Raw genomic sequence first — 19,232 nt, 5'->3', positions numbered from 1 at the left:
ACTATTACCAGGGAAGAAAGAACAAAAGACAATGAAAAGGGTTTGAAGGAGTGACTTCAATCCTCTGCCCTTTCAGCATGGGGACCTGGAAACAAGGTACCATGCTAGTACCCCTAGGTAACTCAGAGGGGCTAAAGGGCACAGGCCTGCAGCAGAACTGTCAAAGGCAGAGTCCTGTGCCGCTGTTAGAGGATAAAGCATCACCACTGCAAGATTTAACTCCTTGAGAATTCGGTCAAACAACAGAGCAAGCAGCAGCCCCTAAGCCGCTCTGGGGGAGGGCAGCCGCTCCACCCCTGCTGCCCTCGTGGCCTGCGACATGGGGCGTCTTTGTGCCATCTGGGTGTCTCCGCAGGATGAACTCGGGCTCATGGCTCCTCCTGTCCATGATTCCCTATGAAAGTGGCGACCGGGCACCATCAGTGTCAGGTCACGCACAAGGTCCGCCTTTCTGCCCTGGGCAGCTCAGGGTCTTGTCCCGTTGGAACAGTTTGGGTCACATGTTGCTGTTGGGGGACCTCAGTAGGTCTCTGAAGTCAGCAGTCCCTTACACATTTATGCTAGGACATTACTACCTGCTCTTCCAAGGCTGCAAGGAGGAGGCCAGAGAATGCAGTATCTGATCACTGATGGAGCACAAGTTCATCATGAGATTTTTGAGAAATGGAAACGGAATAAGAAGTTATTGAAAAGCATCTCTCCCCCTAGAGTCATTGGAGAAAGAGCACGGGAGAGCAGGGAAGGGGTTGGTGTCCTAGGAGAGCCCCTAATGTCTGCTCCAGGTGGGGCGCAGGGGCCCACTGATGTCCATGTGTCTTCAGGTGGCCTCCTGCCTGAGGAATCTGGGAGGCAGTGGCCAGAGCACGTTGCACTTCTTCCTCCAACAGCTGGCCCTGTGCCATCCATCTTGGGACACAGAGAAGGGAAGGAGCCAGGTGGACCTAACCCTCGCAGCACCCTGCAAATGTGGAAGTGCTAATTTGTCCTTTTAAAATGACACCAATCAAAGCACATGTGAAATCACAGGTGGCACTGCCCCCCTAGGCTCCACAGATGTCCTGGCTGTTGCCATCCACTGAGTGGAGTCACGTGTCCGTAAGTCCAGTGGTGGTGTGTGCCCTCCTCAAGTGGGAGCAAATCAGTTCTGGCATCCGGGACTTGTCCTGGGGGCCTGCACAGCAATACAGCCAGGGGACACAGGTGGTCATCCTCCTGGCCACTCCTCTCCAGCCCCTGGTGGTGTCACGGGTAGAGCCAGGGGACTGGTACCAGCGAAGCTTGCTCAGTGGAACAGGAGCTTGTTTCCAATGTCAGGGGCTGGGAGAACAGGCTCTCCAGCCTTCACCACTGCCACTTGGCCAGCAGCTGGGCGGAGGGGCCACAGGCTGGGAATTGGCTGCTGGCAAGCAGGCTGCACAGGAAAATGGCAGACAGGTTGGGTCTCCCACTGGCCCTCTGCTGTGATGTCTGTGCTCCTTCTGTGGCTGCCCGTGTAGGACAAAAGGGGCCAGGAGCGAAGAGCAGGTTGCTGGCACCCCTCCTCGGGCCCAGAGTCCAGTTGGAGGGGTTGGAGGGCTACGGGTAAGGCCCTGCCTCCAGCTACCAAGCTTCAGCTGGACCTTGCAGCCCACCCCCCCGGGTTTTCTGGTGGCCCAGCAGGAGGTAGGTGGCCATGGCCTGGTTGAACTGGCGCGTCGCCACCGCCACCCAGGTCTCCTGCAGCCCGTAGCCCAGGTCCAGCATGGCCAGCAGGATGGAGGTGTCCGGGCGCTTGGGGAGCAGCTCGGCGGGAGGACTCGGGCAGCGTTCCCCATCCTGGCTCAGCCACGGGTGCCCCAGGATCTGCTGGAGCGTGGGCCTGTGCGCGGGCTCCAGGGTCAGCATCCAGGACACCAGGCTTTGCGCCTCGTCGGACAGGTGGAACGGGAGGTGGTACCTGGCCTGCAGCACCTGCTCCTTGGCCTGCTCATAGCTGGCCCCGGTGAACGGGACGCTGCCCGTGAGCATGAGGATCAGGAGGACACCCAGGCTCCAGACGTCCACCGCGGGGCCGTCGTAGGGCTCTCGCCGGTGCAGCTCCGGGGCCCAGTAGGCCACGGTGCCGCAGAGCAGGCCCAGCTTCTCTCCGGCCCTGAACCTGCAGGCCAGGCCGAAGTCGCACAGCTTGGCGCGGCCCGCGGCATCCAGCAGCACGTTGTCCGCCTTCACGTCCCGGTGCGCGATGCCCTGCGCGTGGCAGTAGCCCACGGCGCTGGCCACCTGCCCGAACAGCATGCGGGCCTCGTCCTCCCACAGGCCCACAACCTCCGGGATGTGCTGGCCCAGCTGGCCCCCAGCCATGTGCTCCATCACCACGTAGGCAGTGCCGGGGGTCTCCACGATCTCCAGCAGCTGCACCACGTGCGGGTGCTCCAAGCCCTTCATGATGTCCAGCTCCGACAAGACCCAGGACAAGGTGGCCCCCGCCCCCTTCCGCAGGACTTTCACGGCCACCTTCGTCCCCGTCAGGATGTGTCGGGCCAGGAAGACCTTGGCAAAGCTGCCCTGCCCGACGACCCCCAGGGGCTCATAGCGGCCCGTGAGGGCTTCCTCCAAGGAGGAGCTGGCCGCGAGGTCCCGACACACCCTCCGCACCGCACTACGCTCACTGCTCTCTCTAGACATCCTCCGCCCCACGCCCACTAAGCCCGCTAGCTAAAAACAAACACAACAAACAAAGCAAAGAACACAAGCAAAACTAACACAACAAAGCCCAACACAAAGCCCCAAATCAAAGAACCAACCCGAGACCGCAACCAGAACCACCAAACCACCAACCACCAAACGCGCTAACTATGGGAGTCCCACAGGTCACTGCCTAGAGCTTCCTGTGCTTGTGGACAAGGTCCCGGCCTCGTCCCGGCCTTATATCCCCGCTGGCTCAAGGGCCTCACAATGCTGGGCCCCTGTGAGGTCACGGCCAGGAGTGGCCCACTCACACCTGGGGGTGGCCCACGGTGGCATCTCCCACTCGGGCCTCCGGGACCTTGGCCACCTTCCTGGTCAGCACAAGGAGGGTCTGTGGAACCTCGGTGCTCCCGTGTGTTCGGGACCCCGACCTCTCCTTGCTGAGAAAGGAGGAGCTGGACCAGGCCCCGGGGCCCGTGCCTCGCCAGCACACAACTCTGTCGTGGCTTTCGCCCCGTGAAGACCCCACCCCAGGTCCTCTGGAGCCATTCAGCGCCCGTCTCCTCCAACTCGGACAGACTGGTGTCCAGAGCGTGGTAGCAGTCCCCTCACGCCAGGACGCTGGTGCGGGTCGCTCTGCCCCCTGAGCCCCAGGACCACGTTCCCGACCTCTGTGGGGTGTGGGGGCCAGGTCAGGCGCCTGCCTCATCATTGCCCCACAAGGTCCTATCAGGTCACTCGCCAGAACCCTGCCTGCAGCCCACAGGAGAGAGAGAGGGTGGGTCGCCTTCCAGGGATGAAGGCCGANCCCACAGGCCCACAACCTCCGGGATGTGCTGGCCCAGCTGGCCCCCAGCCATGTGCTCCATCACCACGTAGGCAGTGCCGGGGGTCTCCACGATCTCCAGCAGCTGCACCACGTGCGGGTGCTCCAAGCCCTTCATGATGTCCAGCTCCGACAAGACCCAGGACAAGGTGGCCCCCGCCCCCTTCCGCAGGACTTTCACGGCCACCTTCGTCCCCGTCAGGATGTGTCGGGCCAGGAAGACCTTGGCAAAGCTGCCCTGCCCGACGACCCCCAGGGGCTCATAGCGGCCCGTGAGGGCTTCCTCCAAGGAGGAGCTGGCCGCGAGGTCCCGACACACCCTCCGCACCGCACTACGCTCACTGCTCTCTCTAGACATCCTCCGCCCCACGCCCACTAAGCCCGCTAGCTAAAAACAAACACAACAAACAAAGCAAAGAACACAAGCAAAACTAACACATCAAAGCCCAACAGAAAGCCCCAAATCAAAGAACCAACCCGAATCTGCAAGCAAACCACGAAATCACCAAACCACCAAACGCGCTAACTATGGGAGTCCCAGAGGTCACTGCCTAGAGCTCCCTGTGCTTGTGGACAAGCTCCCGGCCTCGGCCGGGCCTTATATCCCCGCTGGCTCAAGGGCCTCAGATTTGCTCTTGGTGAGATCACAGCAAGGAGTGGTCCACTCGTGCCCAGGTGGTGCCCACAGTGGTGTCTCCCCGTCAGGCCTCCAGGACTTTTGCCACATTCCGAATTCAGAGAAGTAGGCTCTGCAGAACCTGGTGCTTCAGTGCCATATGGACATTTGCAATTTAAGCCTATGTGAGGCTCCAGCAGCTTTTGTTTTGCGAGTACAAAAATGTATCGCCTTTGCCTTGGAGAGACCCCATCCTTGTCCTCCAAGCTCTTCAACGCCTGTCCTTCCAACCTGGATTGATCTGTGTCACAAGCATGGTAGCACTTCACTCACATCACGACACTGGACCAAAATGCTCTGCCGCCCGGGAGTCCTGGCCACAACCCAATGTCTGTGGGGTGAGAGGTAGGGTCTCCCTCATCGTTGCCCCACAAGGTCCTATGACGTACCTCATAAGAACACAGCCTGGAGCCCAGAAGGCAGTGTATTTTCAAAGTGATGAAGGCTGAACCTGCCAGCCAAGTGCCCTATGGCCAGTGACTGTCCTTCCCAGAGCACTCGCGTGGCAGTGGCTGAGAGGCCCCACCACACCCTCCGCACCGCACTAGCTCACTGCTCTCTCTAGACATCCTCTGCCCCCACGCCCACTAAGGCCGCTAGCTAAAAACAAACACAACAAACAAAGCAAAGAACACAAGCAAAACTAACACATCAAAGCCCAACAGAAAGCCCCAAATCAAAGAACCAACCCGAATCTGCAAGCAAACCACGAAATCACCAAACCACCAAACGCGCTAACTATGGGAGTCCCAGAGGTCACTGCCTAGAGCTCCCTGTGCTTGTGGACAAGCTCCCGGCCTCGGCCGGGCCTTATATCCCCGCTGGCTCAAGGGCCTCAGATTTGCTCTTGGTGAGATCACAGCAAGGAGTGGTCCACTCGTGCCCAGGTGGTGCCCACAGTGGTGTCTCCCCGTCAGGCCTCCAGGACTTTTGCCACATTCCGAATTCAGAGAAGTAGGCTCTGCAGAACCTGGTGCTTCAGTGCCATATGGACATTTGCAATTTAAGCCTATGTGAGGCTCCAGCAGCTTTTGTTTTGCGAGTACAAAAATGTATCGCCTTTGCCTTGGAGAGACCCCATCCTTGTCCTCCAAGCTCTTCAACGCCTGTCCTTCCAACCTGGATTGATCTGTGTCACAAGCATGGTAGCACTTCACTCACATCACGACACTGGACCAAAATGCTCTGCCGCCCGGGAGTCCTGGCCACAACCCAATGTCTGTGGGGTGAGAGGTAAGGTCTCCCTCATCGTTGCCCCACAAGGTCCTATGACGTACCTCATAAGAACACAGCCTGGAGCCCAGAAGGCAGTGTATTTTCAAAGTGATGAAGGCTGAACCTGCCAGCCAAGTGCCCTATGGCCAGTGACTGTCCTTCCCAGAGCACTCGCGTGGCAGTGGCTGAGAGGCCCCACCACACCCTCCGCACCGCACTAGCTCACTGCTCTCTCTAGACATCCTCTGCCCCCACGCCCACTAAGGCCGCTAGCTAAAAACAAACACAACAAACAAAGCAAAGAACACAAGCAAAACTAATAACAAAGCCCAACAAAAGAGCCCCAAATCAAAGAACCAACCCAAATCTGCAACCAACCCACCAACCCACCAAACCACCAAACGCGCTAACTATGGGAGTCCCAGAGGTCACTGCCTAGAGCTCCCTGTGCTGGTGGACAAGCTCCCGGCCTCGGCCGGGCCTTATATCTCGGCTGGCTCAAGTGCCTCAGATTTGCTATGGAGACATCCCAGACGCCTTGATCCCTTCATGCTGCTCCATCCAAAGGGCCTGGGCTGTATCATTTGGAACCCCACAAACAGATTTCTCCCAACTCAGAGATCTGAGGAGGCCACTGTTGAGGCCCCAGGAGACGAGAGTCTAGAGGTCTCGCTTTTGCCTTCAGCGGGGTGCAGTGTTACTGTGTCCTCACTCTACACCATGAAAGGGCCGAACGCATCCCTTCATGTCCTGTCCATTCTGCCTTTTGTTCTTTCTGTGGTCAGAGTCACGGAGACAGGACGTCACACAGGTTTGGCAAGTGCTCTACTTTTGAGTTACTTTCCTAGCACTTTCTCTTTATTTTGGCAAAGGATCTCCCTAAGTTGCCTAGACTGGTCTTGAACTTGTAATCCTCTTCATCCTCCCACAAACAATTAGTGGAGGCAGATACCTCTATGCCCATGGAAATATGTGTGTTGGTGTGTGCACGCATGCGTGCCCTATTTACACATGTGTGGCGTGGGAAGTAGGACCTGGCCTGTGCCCTGCTAGACAAGGTCTGGCAGGACGATGCACGTCCCCTTCGGAAGGCACCCCTCCTGAAGGCCCTCCTGTCCACATTGCTGCTTTAGCATGGAAGCTTCAGTAGCACTTTTGGAGGGACAAATTCTTAAACAAGAGGCAAGGAACGAGGTCATCCTTGTGCCACGAGATGAGTCCCTCCTCATAATGAACTGAAGACCTCAGGCAGGGACTCAGAGATGGGTGAGCACACAGAAGTCTGGACATGCCCATTTCTGGCAATTCTAAAAGCAGGAATTACTTTTCTTGTCTACATGGAGGGACTAATTTTGAAAAAAAACTCAATGAAGAGAATGTGGTAGTGAACACTGCCATCAGGGCACAGGTGACATCAAAGACGGCACCGCCGCACCTGCTTGGCCCTGCGGCCTCTCAGCTGGGTGCTGGCCTGGGAGTCCCCTGGTGGTGAAGACTCTGGAGGCTTGGAGTCAGTAGGTCTGTCGGTTGAGGTGTGTCCTCCTCACATGGGAGCCACTCTGCTTTGGTCACCGTGCCTGTTTGGGGCCTGCGTGCAGCAACAGAGCCTTCTGAAACAGTCGGCCGTCTTCTTGACTAGGCCTCACCAGCCGCTGGGGAGCTCACGCATTCAGCCATGGGTCTCAGTCCCAGCAGGGTGTTGCTCAGAGGGATGGGGCCTGGGAGGAGTCACTCTCTGCCTCTTGTCCACTGCTGCTTGGCCAGCAGCTGGGCAGTGGGTCTGCATGGCTGTGATTGAGGGCGCTGGCCAGCAGGCTGCATAGGGAAATGGCAGGCAGGCTGGCTCTTCTGCTGCCCCCAGCCCCAGTGGCTTTGGGTCCTCATGTGGCTGCTTCTCTTGCCCCCTGAGGGGCCAGTGTGAAGGGCAGACCTGGTGGTGCTCCTCCTTGGGCCCTGAATAAAGGTATGAGGGATTGAGGGGTGCAGAAGGCCTCTGCCTCCAGCCACCCAGGCTTCCTTGGACCTTGAGCCCACCCCTGCCCCTGGGGTTTTCTGGTAGCGCAGCATGAGGTAGGTTGACATGGCTTTGTCAAATTGTCTGGTTGACACTGACACCCAGTTCTCCTGTAGCCGTAACCCAGGTCCAGCATGGCCAGGATGATGGAAGTGCCCAGGATTGGGGGGAGTAGCTCAGTGGGGGACTCCGCGAGCATTCCCCACGCTGCTTCATGCACTGGTGCCTCGGGATGTGCTCTAGCGTGGGCCTATGTGAGGGCTCCACGGTCAGCATCTGCGAGATGAGGCTTCTCACCTAGGCTGACAGGTGGCTGGGTACTCCTGCCTTCCTGTAGCTTTTGACCTGTGCAAAGGTAATTCCAGTAACTGGGAGTCACCTGTGAGCATGAGATATAAGAGGATACCCAGGCTCCAGATGTCCACTGTGGTGCCATAGTACACCCTACACGGATACAGCTCTGGGGCCCAGTAGGCAACAATGCTGCAGAACACGTCCAGCATCTGTCCAGCCATGAACCTTCAGGCTAGGCCAAAGTCACAGTGCTTGATGCTTCCTTCAGCTCCAGAAGGACAGTGTCTGCCTTTAAGTCCCAGTGCTTGATGCCCTGCACTTGGCAGTAGCCCATGGCACTGGCCACCTGCCTGAACACCCTGATGACCTCATTCTCCTGAAGTCCCACAGCCTCTGGGATGTGCCACTGCAGCTGACCCCCAGCCTCATGCTCCCTCTCCATGTGGGCTGAGCCAGGGGTGTTGATGATTTCCAAATCTTGGACCACGTGGGGTGCTCCATACTCTTCATGATGTCTACTCAGACATGGAAAAGGGCACGCCGTCCTGCTCCACCTTCCTCGGGGCTTTCATGGCAACACTGTCCCTGTCAGTATGTGTTGGGCCATGGCCAAGCTGCGCTGCCCCATGACCCACAAGATCTCAAACCAGCCTATGAATGCATCTTCCAAGGAGGAGCTGGCCAAGAGGCTCTGCCATACCCTTGAACTCATGCCTTCAAGCCCCTTGTACTCTCGCCTTCTTTCTTTCTTCTGTTAATAGTTATGGAGACCAGGACGTCGCACATGTTAGGCAAGTGAGTGCTCTACTTCTGAGTTACTTTCCTAGCACTTTCTATTTTATTTTGGAAAAGGATCTTGCTAAGGTTGCCTAGGCAGGTCTTGAACTGGCAATCCCCCTGCCTCATCCTCCCAACCAATAAGAAGTGAAGGCAGATAGCACCATGCCCATTGTTATACGAGTGTCTCTGTGTGTGTGTGTGTGTGTGTGCACACTCGTGCACATGTTCACACAAGCATGGGGTGGAGAGTGGAGACTGTGCCTTGTTACCTGCTAGACAGTGACCGGCCCTGAGGAGCACATCTGGTCCAGGAAGGCAGAGCCTCAGGACCTTACCCACTCCTGGTGGCCCTCTTAATACTGCTGAATTGGCATTGACGTTTCAAAAACACTTTTGAAAGGACATACTCTTCAAACCACAGCACAGGGAAACAGAAGACAAAGGACTTGGTCACCCCTGTACCTGCCCTCCACAAGAGGAGTCCCTCATGATGAACTGAATGACCTGAGGCATGGACTCAGATAGGGGTGAAGACAGAAAGGTCTCTGCACATGCAAATTCATGACAATTGTAAAAGTTGGAGTTACTTTTGTTGTATGCCTGTAAGATATTAATTGAAAGAATCTGTAATACTGAACACACTGTGCATACACAGGTGGCTTTGTCACCTCAGCAATCATGGGGATGGGGCCGGGGCTGCAGAGGACCAGCTCTGGTATATTTTTGAAGTGAGGATTTATATCAGACTCATATCTCTTTCACACGTTAAATGGAAACCCTGTGGGAATCACAAAGAAAGGGCCAGAGTGCACACCCCAAGGTAAAAGGATGGGAATTCAAAGGTTTTACTCCAAAACTTGCTAGGGACAACAGCTCCTCCCAGTCACCCCTCCACTCCTCCAGGCTGGGATCTCTGGCTATAAATTCTCCCATGGTGCCTCCTGCCCGACCACCTAGTGTGTCTGCCTCAGTGCTGGCACCACTTGGAAACTCAAGGTGGCTGAAAGGCCCATCCCTGGGTCAGGACTCTCACAGGGATGACCCGTGTCACTGTTCAAGAGAAAGCATCACCTTTGCAAGACTGAACCCCATGCATGGTACATTCAGATGATGGAGCAAGTAGCAGCCCCTAAGCCGCTCTGGGGGAGGCACCCACTGCTCCACCCCGACTGCCCTTGTGGCCTGTGACACAGGGCTTCTTTGTGCCATCTGGGTGTCTCCACAGGATGAACTCGAGCTTATGGCTCTTCCTGTCCATGGTTCCTTTCTGAAAGTGGCGACCAGGCACCATCAGTGTCAGGTCATGCACAAGGTCCGCCTTTCTACCCTGGACAGCTCAGGGTCTTGTCCCATTGGAACACTCTGAGTCTCATGTTGCTGTTGGGGGACCTCAGTAGTTTCTGAATCAGTACTCCCTTATGAATTCCTATTACAACATTAGTAGTACCTGCTCTTCCAAGGCTGCAAGGAGGAGGCCAAAGTATGCAATACGATCATCGATGGAGCACAAATTCATTATAAGATCTGCGAGAAACGGAAATGGAACAAGAACTTATTTGAAAGCATCTTTACCTTTAGAAATGAGGAGAGAAGAGCAGGACAAGGGCAGGTGTCCCAGGAGAGTCCCTGAGGTCTGTTCTGGGTGGGGCAGAGGTGCCCCCAGGTGTCCAGGAGGCTTTGGGTGTCCCTCCTGGAATCTGGGAGGAGGAGGTGGCCACAGCAGGTTGCACTTCTCCCTCCAGTAGCTTGTTCTCATGGGTGAGACCCTGTGTGATCTGAATGAGGACACAGATAAGTGAGGGAGCCAGTCACCCACCGCACGGTGCCCAGACGGACCTAAACCCCTTGGCACTTCACAAATGAGTCTGGTGCTGATTTGTCCTTGGAAATGATACCAGTCAAAGCACGTGTGAAATCAAAGGTGGCACTGCCCTGCCTACTTGGCTTTGCTGGCATCTCAACAGTGTGCTATTGAGGGAGCCACTCTGGGAGGAGTCAGTGTAAGTGGTACATGCCCTGCTTCCCTGGATCTACTCTGGCATCTGGGGCCTGCACACAGCAACATATCCATGTAGGACAGTCAGCTCTCTTTCTGGCCACTTCCCTCCAGCTCCTGGTGGCGTCACTGGTACAGGCAGGGGTCTTAGTCTTACAGGGGGCTGCTCAGTGGAGTGGGAGCTTCGTTCCAATGCCTGGGCCTGGGAGACTCACTCTCTGCCTTCTGCCCACTTCTGCTGGGCCTGCAGGTGGGCAGAGGGACCACAAGATTGGGACTGGGGTCACTAGCTGGCAGGCCGCACAGAGGGAATGGCAGGCAGGCTGGCTCTTCTGCCGCTCCTCTGCCCTGACTGCTTCTGCTGCTCATGTGGCCTCTGCTTGTGGGGTGAGAGGGACCAGAAGCAAAGGGTAGGCCTTCTGGCACTCTGCCTTGGGCCCCCAGTGAAGCTGGGAGTGGTGGAGGGGGTAGGCAGTGCCCCACATCTGGCCGCCCAGGCTTCAGCTAGACCTTGCAGCTCACTTTCTGGGTTTTTTGGTAGCACAGCTTCAGGTGGGTCACCATAGCCTCAGTGAATTTTCACACTGTCACATTTCCCCACAAAGTCCCATCACAGTGCTCATGAGAACCAAGTGCACCTTTGAGATGGGTGTCACCAACAGGAGCATCGCTCCTTACCTGCTTACTGCCCTCTAAGCTGGTGTGTATTTGGGGGTTTGAGGGGCTTCTGTGTTTCTGTGGTCTGATTCCATAGAAGCCAGAGTGAGGCTTATGTGGTTCCTGAGTATCCTCCATCATTGAGGTTGTACAAGGGGATACCCTCTCACTCTCCAGTAGCACTCTGCCTGGTGACAGGAGACCACAAACCTCTCGAACAGGGGGGCTAACCAGTCTGTCCCACAATACTCGACCCCTAGGTTCTCTCATTAAAAATCTCAACATTGTACACCTCTAATCTGACCTCAAAAGCAATGCCTCATTAGGCTGAGTACCCAGATCTGGCCACAGTACCAATTAGAGAGTCTGCATTGATGGCCCAAGTTTGGAACCTTTGATTTAAAAAGCCGCCAAGATTGGGAAAATTTCCTCCAACAAAATGGCAAACAGTTCCCTACCTCCAAACTTTCTTTTACCTTTGTTCAAAGCCCTCATTATTCCAGTCCTTCTCTGTTCTACAACTTATTCTTGCTGACTCAAAACTCTCTTCCTCATTCAACGTCCCCCCAAATAGTGGGTGAACACCCTCCTTACAGACCTCAGGGTCCCTCTGCTCACTCATCCCATCCCCTCTTCGAGTCCCACACCCTCCTCTTTGCACCTCCTCTTGCACAGTGTAAAACCCTTCCAATGTAACACGTATTCCTTCTCTGGGAGATGGCTGAGGGACAGTCCAGGTTCACTTTCTCTTTTCTATGACAGATATATCCCAAATTGAGGACAGATTAGGACTATTTTCTGAAAATCCTACTACTAAGGCTATTACCAAATATACCACCCTAGACCTCAATACTCCCACTGGTACTCTCTTTCTCCATGTCCTTTTATCAGCGGATCGGCACCTGGTATCTGTAAAAAACTTACACCATTAGAAAAGTGTCCCAAGACTCCTTTAGCAGCAACTTCTAGATGCTGCTTTCAAAGTCTTTAACAATTGGGAAAACGAGACCAAAAAGTGAGAAAAAAAGCATCTTAAAGCTAAATATTATCTTCTGGTCTCAGCCATCTGTAACCCTAAAAAAATCCCTGGTGCTCATGGCCCTACAGACCCTTTAATACATCTCCCAAAGCCTGTTTCTGGTGTGGGCAGACAAGACACTGGGCAAAAGCCTACCCTAACCCAAGACCCCCCAACAAGCCCTGTCCCAACTGTGGACAATGGGGACACCCCTTCCCTAAGTACAACCCACTTCCCAAGCCCCATACACTGACTTTCTGGAATGAGGGGGCCAAAGAGCTCTGGGTTATTGGGATGATGAATGGCTAGGTAATTTCTTTTGCGGTCAAACACTATAGGGCAAGTCTTTTTCTTCTAACACAATGGCCTGGACCTACTTATAAAGCAAATACCCCTATTAAGAAAGTCTCCAAATTAAAAGTCTCCATCATCATTCCTCCTTTAAGATCTACTACCATCCTATTTCTTGATAATTCCAGCCCAGACCTGGTCTCTTTCACCCCTCAAACCTTCTGATTATTCCTTACTCACTGGGATTGATTCCACAGTTTGGAACACGGCTGCACCCCTCCCCTGACTCAGGCAATGGCAAGGCCCTACTGAGGTGGATGGTGCAAGGCATCCATCCTCTGTAGGAGCGCAGTAGATTTCTGGGAATGGGCTGGTTTGTTTTTGTATTCCTTTAATAAGTATAGTTGTGACTTCTCATATGACCATTAAGTATGAAGGAAAAAACATGACTTTCCCAATTAATGCAACTACTTCTAAAGAATAAATCTGTTTGCTCTAAATGCAATGATTCAGCTGTGGAACGTAAATTGTTAATGTTTAATGAAAAACCCCCTGTAGGAAAAACAGTCAAGGCAGTTTTTGAGAAATTAAATTAAAATCTAGAGAAGAATAATTAATGTTAAGAAGACAGATTAGTGCTTAGTACTGAGCAACTTGTTCTTATTCTTGTGCACAATGGTTTGTGCTCTTGCTCTTGTTTGATTAAAATTAGTAGCCTCTCTTTTCAAGCTAACCACTTGCCATAACTGTGGCGCCGATTCTAGTCAGTAAGTCAAGAAAGAATAGTCAAGGTATAGGCCAATAGTCTGGGACATTTCTAATTATTATTAAAAGCTAACTAAGCAGAAACAGCTCAAAGCAAAACGTGAACTGAAAGTAAAAATGCTTGCTTATGCCTAAGCCAAGAGACATTCTTCTTATCTAATTGTAGCTACATAATATTTTGTTTCTTTGAATAATGATTCCTGTTTTGTAACCACAAAGTACTGTGAGACTGCCAAAATGAAAAGTATACATGATTAATTTCATAAGTAAAGATTGGTGTCTGTGTTGTTTGTCCACCCCCCTTTTGCCGACTCCTCACCATCCGTTCATCTCCTGAGATCCCCTGTTGGAGCTGCACTCCGACAGAACACCTCTCAACCCACCATTGCTAAACACCATCCCTTCTATTCAAATCCAACTAAAGGACCCCACTCAAACCTGGCCTGATTACCATCTGGAGAGTGAAACTGCTATCTAGAGGAAACATAAATTACAGTCCCACACCTTAAGAGACTTATCTTACAAAGGAAAAATGGTTAAAATGCCCTAGGTATGAGGTGTAGCTCAAACATCAGATTCCCTTGGCTTCTGCCAGATCTCTACCTTGCCAAAGTTTGCATTGAAATGTAAATTGTGGAGGCCTGCCAAGCTTACAGGACTTGGGTCCAGAGGGGGGAAAATGTGCCCCTTTTAAATACAAGCCACTTTTGGCTAGCTATCTGACTAACTTGAAAGCGGGTGGGGAATGAAATGGTCAAGTCTTCCTTACCTTGAGAATCTTTACCTAAGTATTTCAGAGTGCTCTCTAATTCTTTCACTATCTGAACTCATTCTAATCTGAGCCAAAAGTAAACCTTTACCTGGCAAAGATGTTCTGCATGCTCCTTTACTAATTATAGCCATGTTATTTTTTCTAGGAATCTTGTTCTTTTAAATTCTATGTTTTTGAGCTCATAGTTTTATGGTGAATTCACATTTTGATTCTATGTGCCTAAGTTAATGTATTTTTATGATAAGTCTTATTTTTTCTAAATATACAGGGTTTTTTTTTTTACACACTGTTTTTGTTGTTCAGAGGCCAAATTTTTCAAGGCTTAGCTCTCAGCCTAATAGAGCCTTTAAAACACATCTGTAGCATTGAAGTAGAGAGTTACCTACAAAAAGCTATAAGATCTTTGTTTCTTGTCTGTTTTGTGTATGTGTGCACATCTGTGTGTTGTGTTGTCATGTCTACATGTGCTTGTGTTCACATATCACTTACATGATATAAAAATTGGCATATAGATAAATGAGCGCTTATAAATTAAAATATAAATGAGAATTGAATCCAAATTCCTTCAGTTCACATGATTAAATAAGGGGTTCAGGACTGGGGTTGTGGCTCAGTGGTAGAGCACTTGCCTCACAAGTGTGAGGCACTGGGTTAAATTCTCAGTACCTCATATAAATAAGTGAATAAAATAAAGGTCCATCAACAACTAAAAAAAAGGGGGGGAGGTTCAATTTTAAAAAAGATGAGAGTAAAGATGTCTTTAAAATTTCTGACAAGTTTTTCTAGGTGGTCAGACAATAGAGTGGTGGTTTCTATAAAATGTCTAAAATGTAATATCCATTGTTTCCAGGAATTTTCTTTAACAAGCAAGAGATGGCTAGTACTGTTAACTATGCTTGTCTGATATCTTGGTTTTTACTGTTAAAAAGAGTTAATTAGAATGAACATAAATGGGATTAATAATAAATGTATTTGTTAGAAACATCTGATTAATTGCCAAAGTGCTAACTGCTAAATATAAAATCAAGTATTCTTCACTTCTTCAATTCCATAGGGTAATAGTTAAACATTATATGTGTTTTCATAAATTGGTAAATGGAAAAACATTTTGTCTGTGTCTTCACTAAAACAAGGTTACTAAGAGTCAAGATTCTATCAAGTGTAATTTATATGCAGAGAGAATATGAGGTTTCCATTGTGCTTCAATTAAAGTACCATATAAACAAAGTATTTCAATTAAAGTGGAGTAATTTGTCTAAATTCAGAAATTTGTAAGGTTTGTTTCAAAGTATAAATTAAGAAAAGGGTAAACAGCTAGGAAAGAGAAATAAGAAGGTTCTAGGTATGGAAATATATTTTATTATGGAAAGAAGAAGAAAAGGGAAATGTTTCTGGATGAGAAAGTCTTTGTGTGGTAAAGTCGTAAAATGTGTAAACAAGTTGCAAAAGTTTTGTGGAAGGCAAATTTCATATATCATATTCAGTTAAGACAATTCAAAGTTTTTTCCCCTAAGATTAAATATTGATGTACTGGTATAAACCAAAGTTTAATCCTCTATGAGTTAAAATAACAAAGGTTTCTTAAAACATTAATCTGCTCTTATCTATCAAGATAATTTCTTGTGTCTGTTCAGTTTTATTCTTTTTTTTAAAGTTTTTAAAAATATTCTTAGTTGTATATGGACACAATACCTTTCTTTCCTTCCTTCCTTCCTTCCTTCCTTCCTTCCTTCCTTCCTTCCTTCCTTCCTTCCTTCTATCCTTCTTTATTTTTATATGGTGCTGAGGATTGAACCCAGTACCTCACACATGCCAGGCAAGTGCTCTACCACTGACCCCAGCCCCAGACCCTCAGTTTTACTCTTTAGAGCAACTAGTATTGAAAGATTTATGGTTTGTACAACTCTGGTTAAACAATAACTGTTGAGTATTTTATTACATTACAGATTGATTTTTTTCTTTAAAAACTAAACTTGATTAATATAAGAACGTCAGTATAATTGTGATGCTGTTTCTGGCCTCTTTGTATTCTAAATGTATTCTTCCAGATATACAAGTCTTTATAAGGTTTAAAAGTGCATTTTACCAACTGGTATTCTTCAAATGAAAGTGTAAAGGTTTGGGATTTTAAAATTATTTTTAAAAATTGTGTTTCTTGGTTTGTAGTTATTATACAAATTCAATACATTTTTACACTTGTTAATTTCATTTTGTATTTTCCCTGTGAACTTTAACTGTTGTCTTTTAGTGCCTTACAGAAGTACAACTTTCAATACAACAACTTGAATTACTTTGCGATAGTAGGCCATCATCTATAGACAGACAGGATGTAAGGCTAACTTCCAGTACTAATACTGACCCCAATTAAAGAAAAGGGATAAGTAACTGTAAAGTTATAGAGATTAAAGTTAAAACCCATAACTCTTTAAGAGTGATGAAACTGTCTTGCTGAGTGTTTAAGACCAAGTCTTGGAGATTAAAGTTAAAGAAGTAAAAGAGTCAAGAAGAAAATAGCCAATATTTGGCTCTTGCCCTCTGAGTCAGCTCAAATCCAGGGAACAAGGGAATCTCTCTAAGTGTTTTGCAACTCTGGGCCATGTGACCTCCCAAACGGGGATCCATGAGACCCTGGAGGACAGAAAGCTGGCCAGTGCACATGCTGCAGAGAGGAGGGTCATTGGAGAAGGAGACATTCCTGATGCTTCCAAGGGAAGCCACATTGTCAAGAAGACCCTAACCCATCCTGGCAGATGTCACTAAAAGAGCTAAGAGGCTGCTCTCAAGTTTCCAAGAGTGTCCCCTTGAGGGAACTCAGCTGACAGTAGATAGGAACAAGGTCAATTTAACCAGCTTGGTCTTGAATACCTAGTAAAAATAGTTACAACTAAAGTACAGCCATACCTGGGAATTTGAAAGAAAAGATAATAGCTCTTTTAATAGAATTTAAGACATACACCACAGCCCCAGTGGCCCTCCAAATTCTGAGGCATTTTTTTTCCTTTGAGAGGCTCATAATTACCCTGCCTGGAAAAAATTGGACTGGCCCTTGTACCTTGGTCAAAGTTTACCTTTCCCCATAATGGTACCCACCAGATGCAAGATAGCACTTCAGTTTATTTCCTTACTCAAAGGGCTAGAGATATACATTGGGATTGGCACAGGAGCAGTATTGGCTTTACAAAATCAACTGGATTCCCTGGCATCTGTCATCCTGCCAAATCGTCAGGACCTAGATTTCCTTACTGCCTAACAAGGTGGCCTCTCTCTTTCTTGGTAAGAATGTTGCTTCTATATCAATCAGGACTGCTAAGGGATGATTGGAACAATGGAGACTGATGCCTGGCGGACATCATTGGGGGATCTAAAATGTTGGATTTCCTGGTTACTCTCCCTTATATCCCCTTCATATGCATCTTCTATATAATAACCTTTCTTCCCTGTATCCTTAACTTCATACAGAGACAACTTCTAATAAAGTGACCCATTTGGTTCAAACTGCCACCCAGGGACATGTAAAAGCCATTCTCATCCTGCATTCACGATTGGACTCCTAGAAACCACCACACAAACTGACTGCCTGTGGTGACCCTGAAGCTGCTTCCATATACACCCCCCTTCAACCCCAACTTGCAGAGTCTCTGAATCCTCTTCCAATAACTGAAAGGGATTCCCTCAGAAACTTCTCCCTGTTCAGCAGGAAGTAGCCAGATGTGATGAACTTGCCCCAACTCATTGTACCCCTTTCAGGGGTCTGGAATGAAGGAATGGAGAATGCCCCAGGGCATTTCCACTGTCTGCAGCCATTCCCCCACTGCAGTCCTGCAATGTGTGTCCAGGGAGCTTTTTGTAATTTAGAAGCCCACACCTCAGCCAGAAGGAAGGCAGGAAGAGAAAATGGGGAGCACACAAAAGAAACTCGCACCTGACCCCCACCTGACTAAACCGGCTGACCTCCAGTACTGTAGGCCCCAGAGAACATCCCTGATGTCCTCCTGTCTCACCCTAAATGAGCCCACCAAAAGTAACTCATCCCATGACTTGGCTATGCTAAACCCTAAAAAACTCAGACCCTTGTTGTAGCCCACCACCTTTTCTCCCTGAAAATGTGCCCCTCTGTGGCTTGATAAAAGCATTGCTGATTCATAAAGTTCTGTTACATTTTGGTTGTTTTCACTTTCAGTGTCTTTTGAAGAAGTTTTTGATTTTAATAAAGCTCAATTTACCATTTGTTTGCTCATGATTTTGGAGCTGTATCTAAAATTGACTGCCAAACTCCACATCACCTTGATTTCTCCCTAACTATAGGACCCACCATCTGTTGTTGCACCTGGAGACTCAGTGAAGCCAATGGTGTCATTCAGTCCAAGGGCAGAGGCCTGAGCTCCAGGGAGGGATGGTACAAATCCTAGTCCAAGGCAGGAGAATACAGGATGAGAGGTCCCAGTGCCAAGGGTGGGCAGAAGTAAAAGGGGGCAGATTCCACCTTCTTTCTGAAAGAATGAACAAGGCTTGTCATCAGAGAAAATGCCCATTTATTGAGGAACAGCTCTGCATATTTATAGAGCCAGGGGTGGTTTGACAGTTGGCATGGGGTGCTTTTTGATTGGAGGTAAGCATCAGGTGAGCCAGCAGGGCTAGTCTGATTGGTGGTTAAGGATCATGTGAGCCAGCAGGGCTCTGATTGGTGGGTAAGGATCATGTGAGCCAGCAGGGCTCACCATTGGATGGCTCTTCTTGGGGGATGGGGAAATTAGTCTTTGGAGCCGGAGTGACTCCCAACATTCCCTCCACCGCGCAACCCCCTGCTGGCTCCAGGAGCCCTGGCCTGACCCGGGACACCGCCAGGGGATGGAGGGGAGTGGTCCGGAGGATGGCCACCTGCCTGGCGAGGCTGTGCTGCTGCGTGCAGGCCCCCAGGACCGGCTCCAGACGCTCCAACAGAGTGGCTCCCGCAGCTGGAGGGCCCGCGCCACCACCACCACCAGCACCCAGGGACCCCCCGGGACCTGCCCCCACCAGAGGTCAGGCCCTCAGAAGATTCTTCAAAAACAGAGTGGCTCCCTGGCCAGCGCCCAGCTGAGACGCCCACGGAGCCAAGTAGGTGGAGCGGTGCTGCCTTTGGTCTCACGTGTGCCTTGATGAGTGTCATCTCCAAAGGATGAATGGACACCCTCTGCCCTTGGGGGGTGCCACCAGGGTTAGGTCCACCTGGGCGCCACAGGGTGGGCGACTCTGACTCCTAGCCCCTCTCATTGTCCACA

At 50.4% G+C, this 19,232-nt stretch overlaps 1 protein-coding gene across 1 annotated transcript; it reads right to left on the bottom strand.

The window, feature by feature from the left end:
• Positions 1-261: 261 nt before the first annotated feature.
• LOC125619444 (sperm motility kinase-like) lies at positions 262-3,476 on the bottom strand. The gene is made up of 2 exons (XM_048812549.1): positions 1,702-3,476; positions 262-456 (listed from the first exon to the last, which is right to left on the bottom strand). Exons 1-2 carry the CDS (start codon positions 2,662-2,664, stop codon positions 262-264), a joined length of 1,158 nt encoding a protein of 385 aa, XP_048668506.1. The 5' UTR covers positions 2,665-3,476.
• Between the last annotated feature and the right edge of the window lie 15,756 nt (positions 3,477-19,232).

Source organism: Marmota marmota, unplaced genomic scaffold (genome assembly GCF_001458135.2).
Source record: "Marmota marmota marmota unplaced genomic scaffold, marMar, whole genome shotgun sequence".
In the NCBI taxonomy this organism is placed as follows: Eukaryota; Metazoa; Chordata; class Mammalia; order Rodentia; family Sciuridae; genus Marmota; species Marmota marmota.
This window is presented reverse-complemented; position numbering and strand designations above follow the sequence as displayed.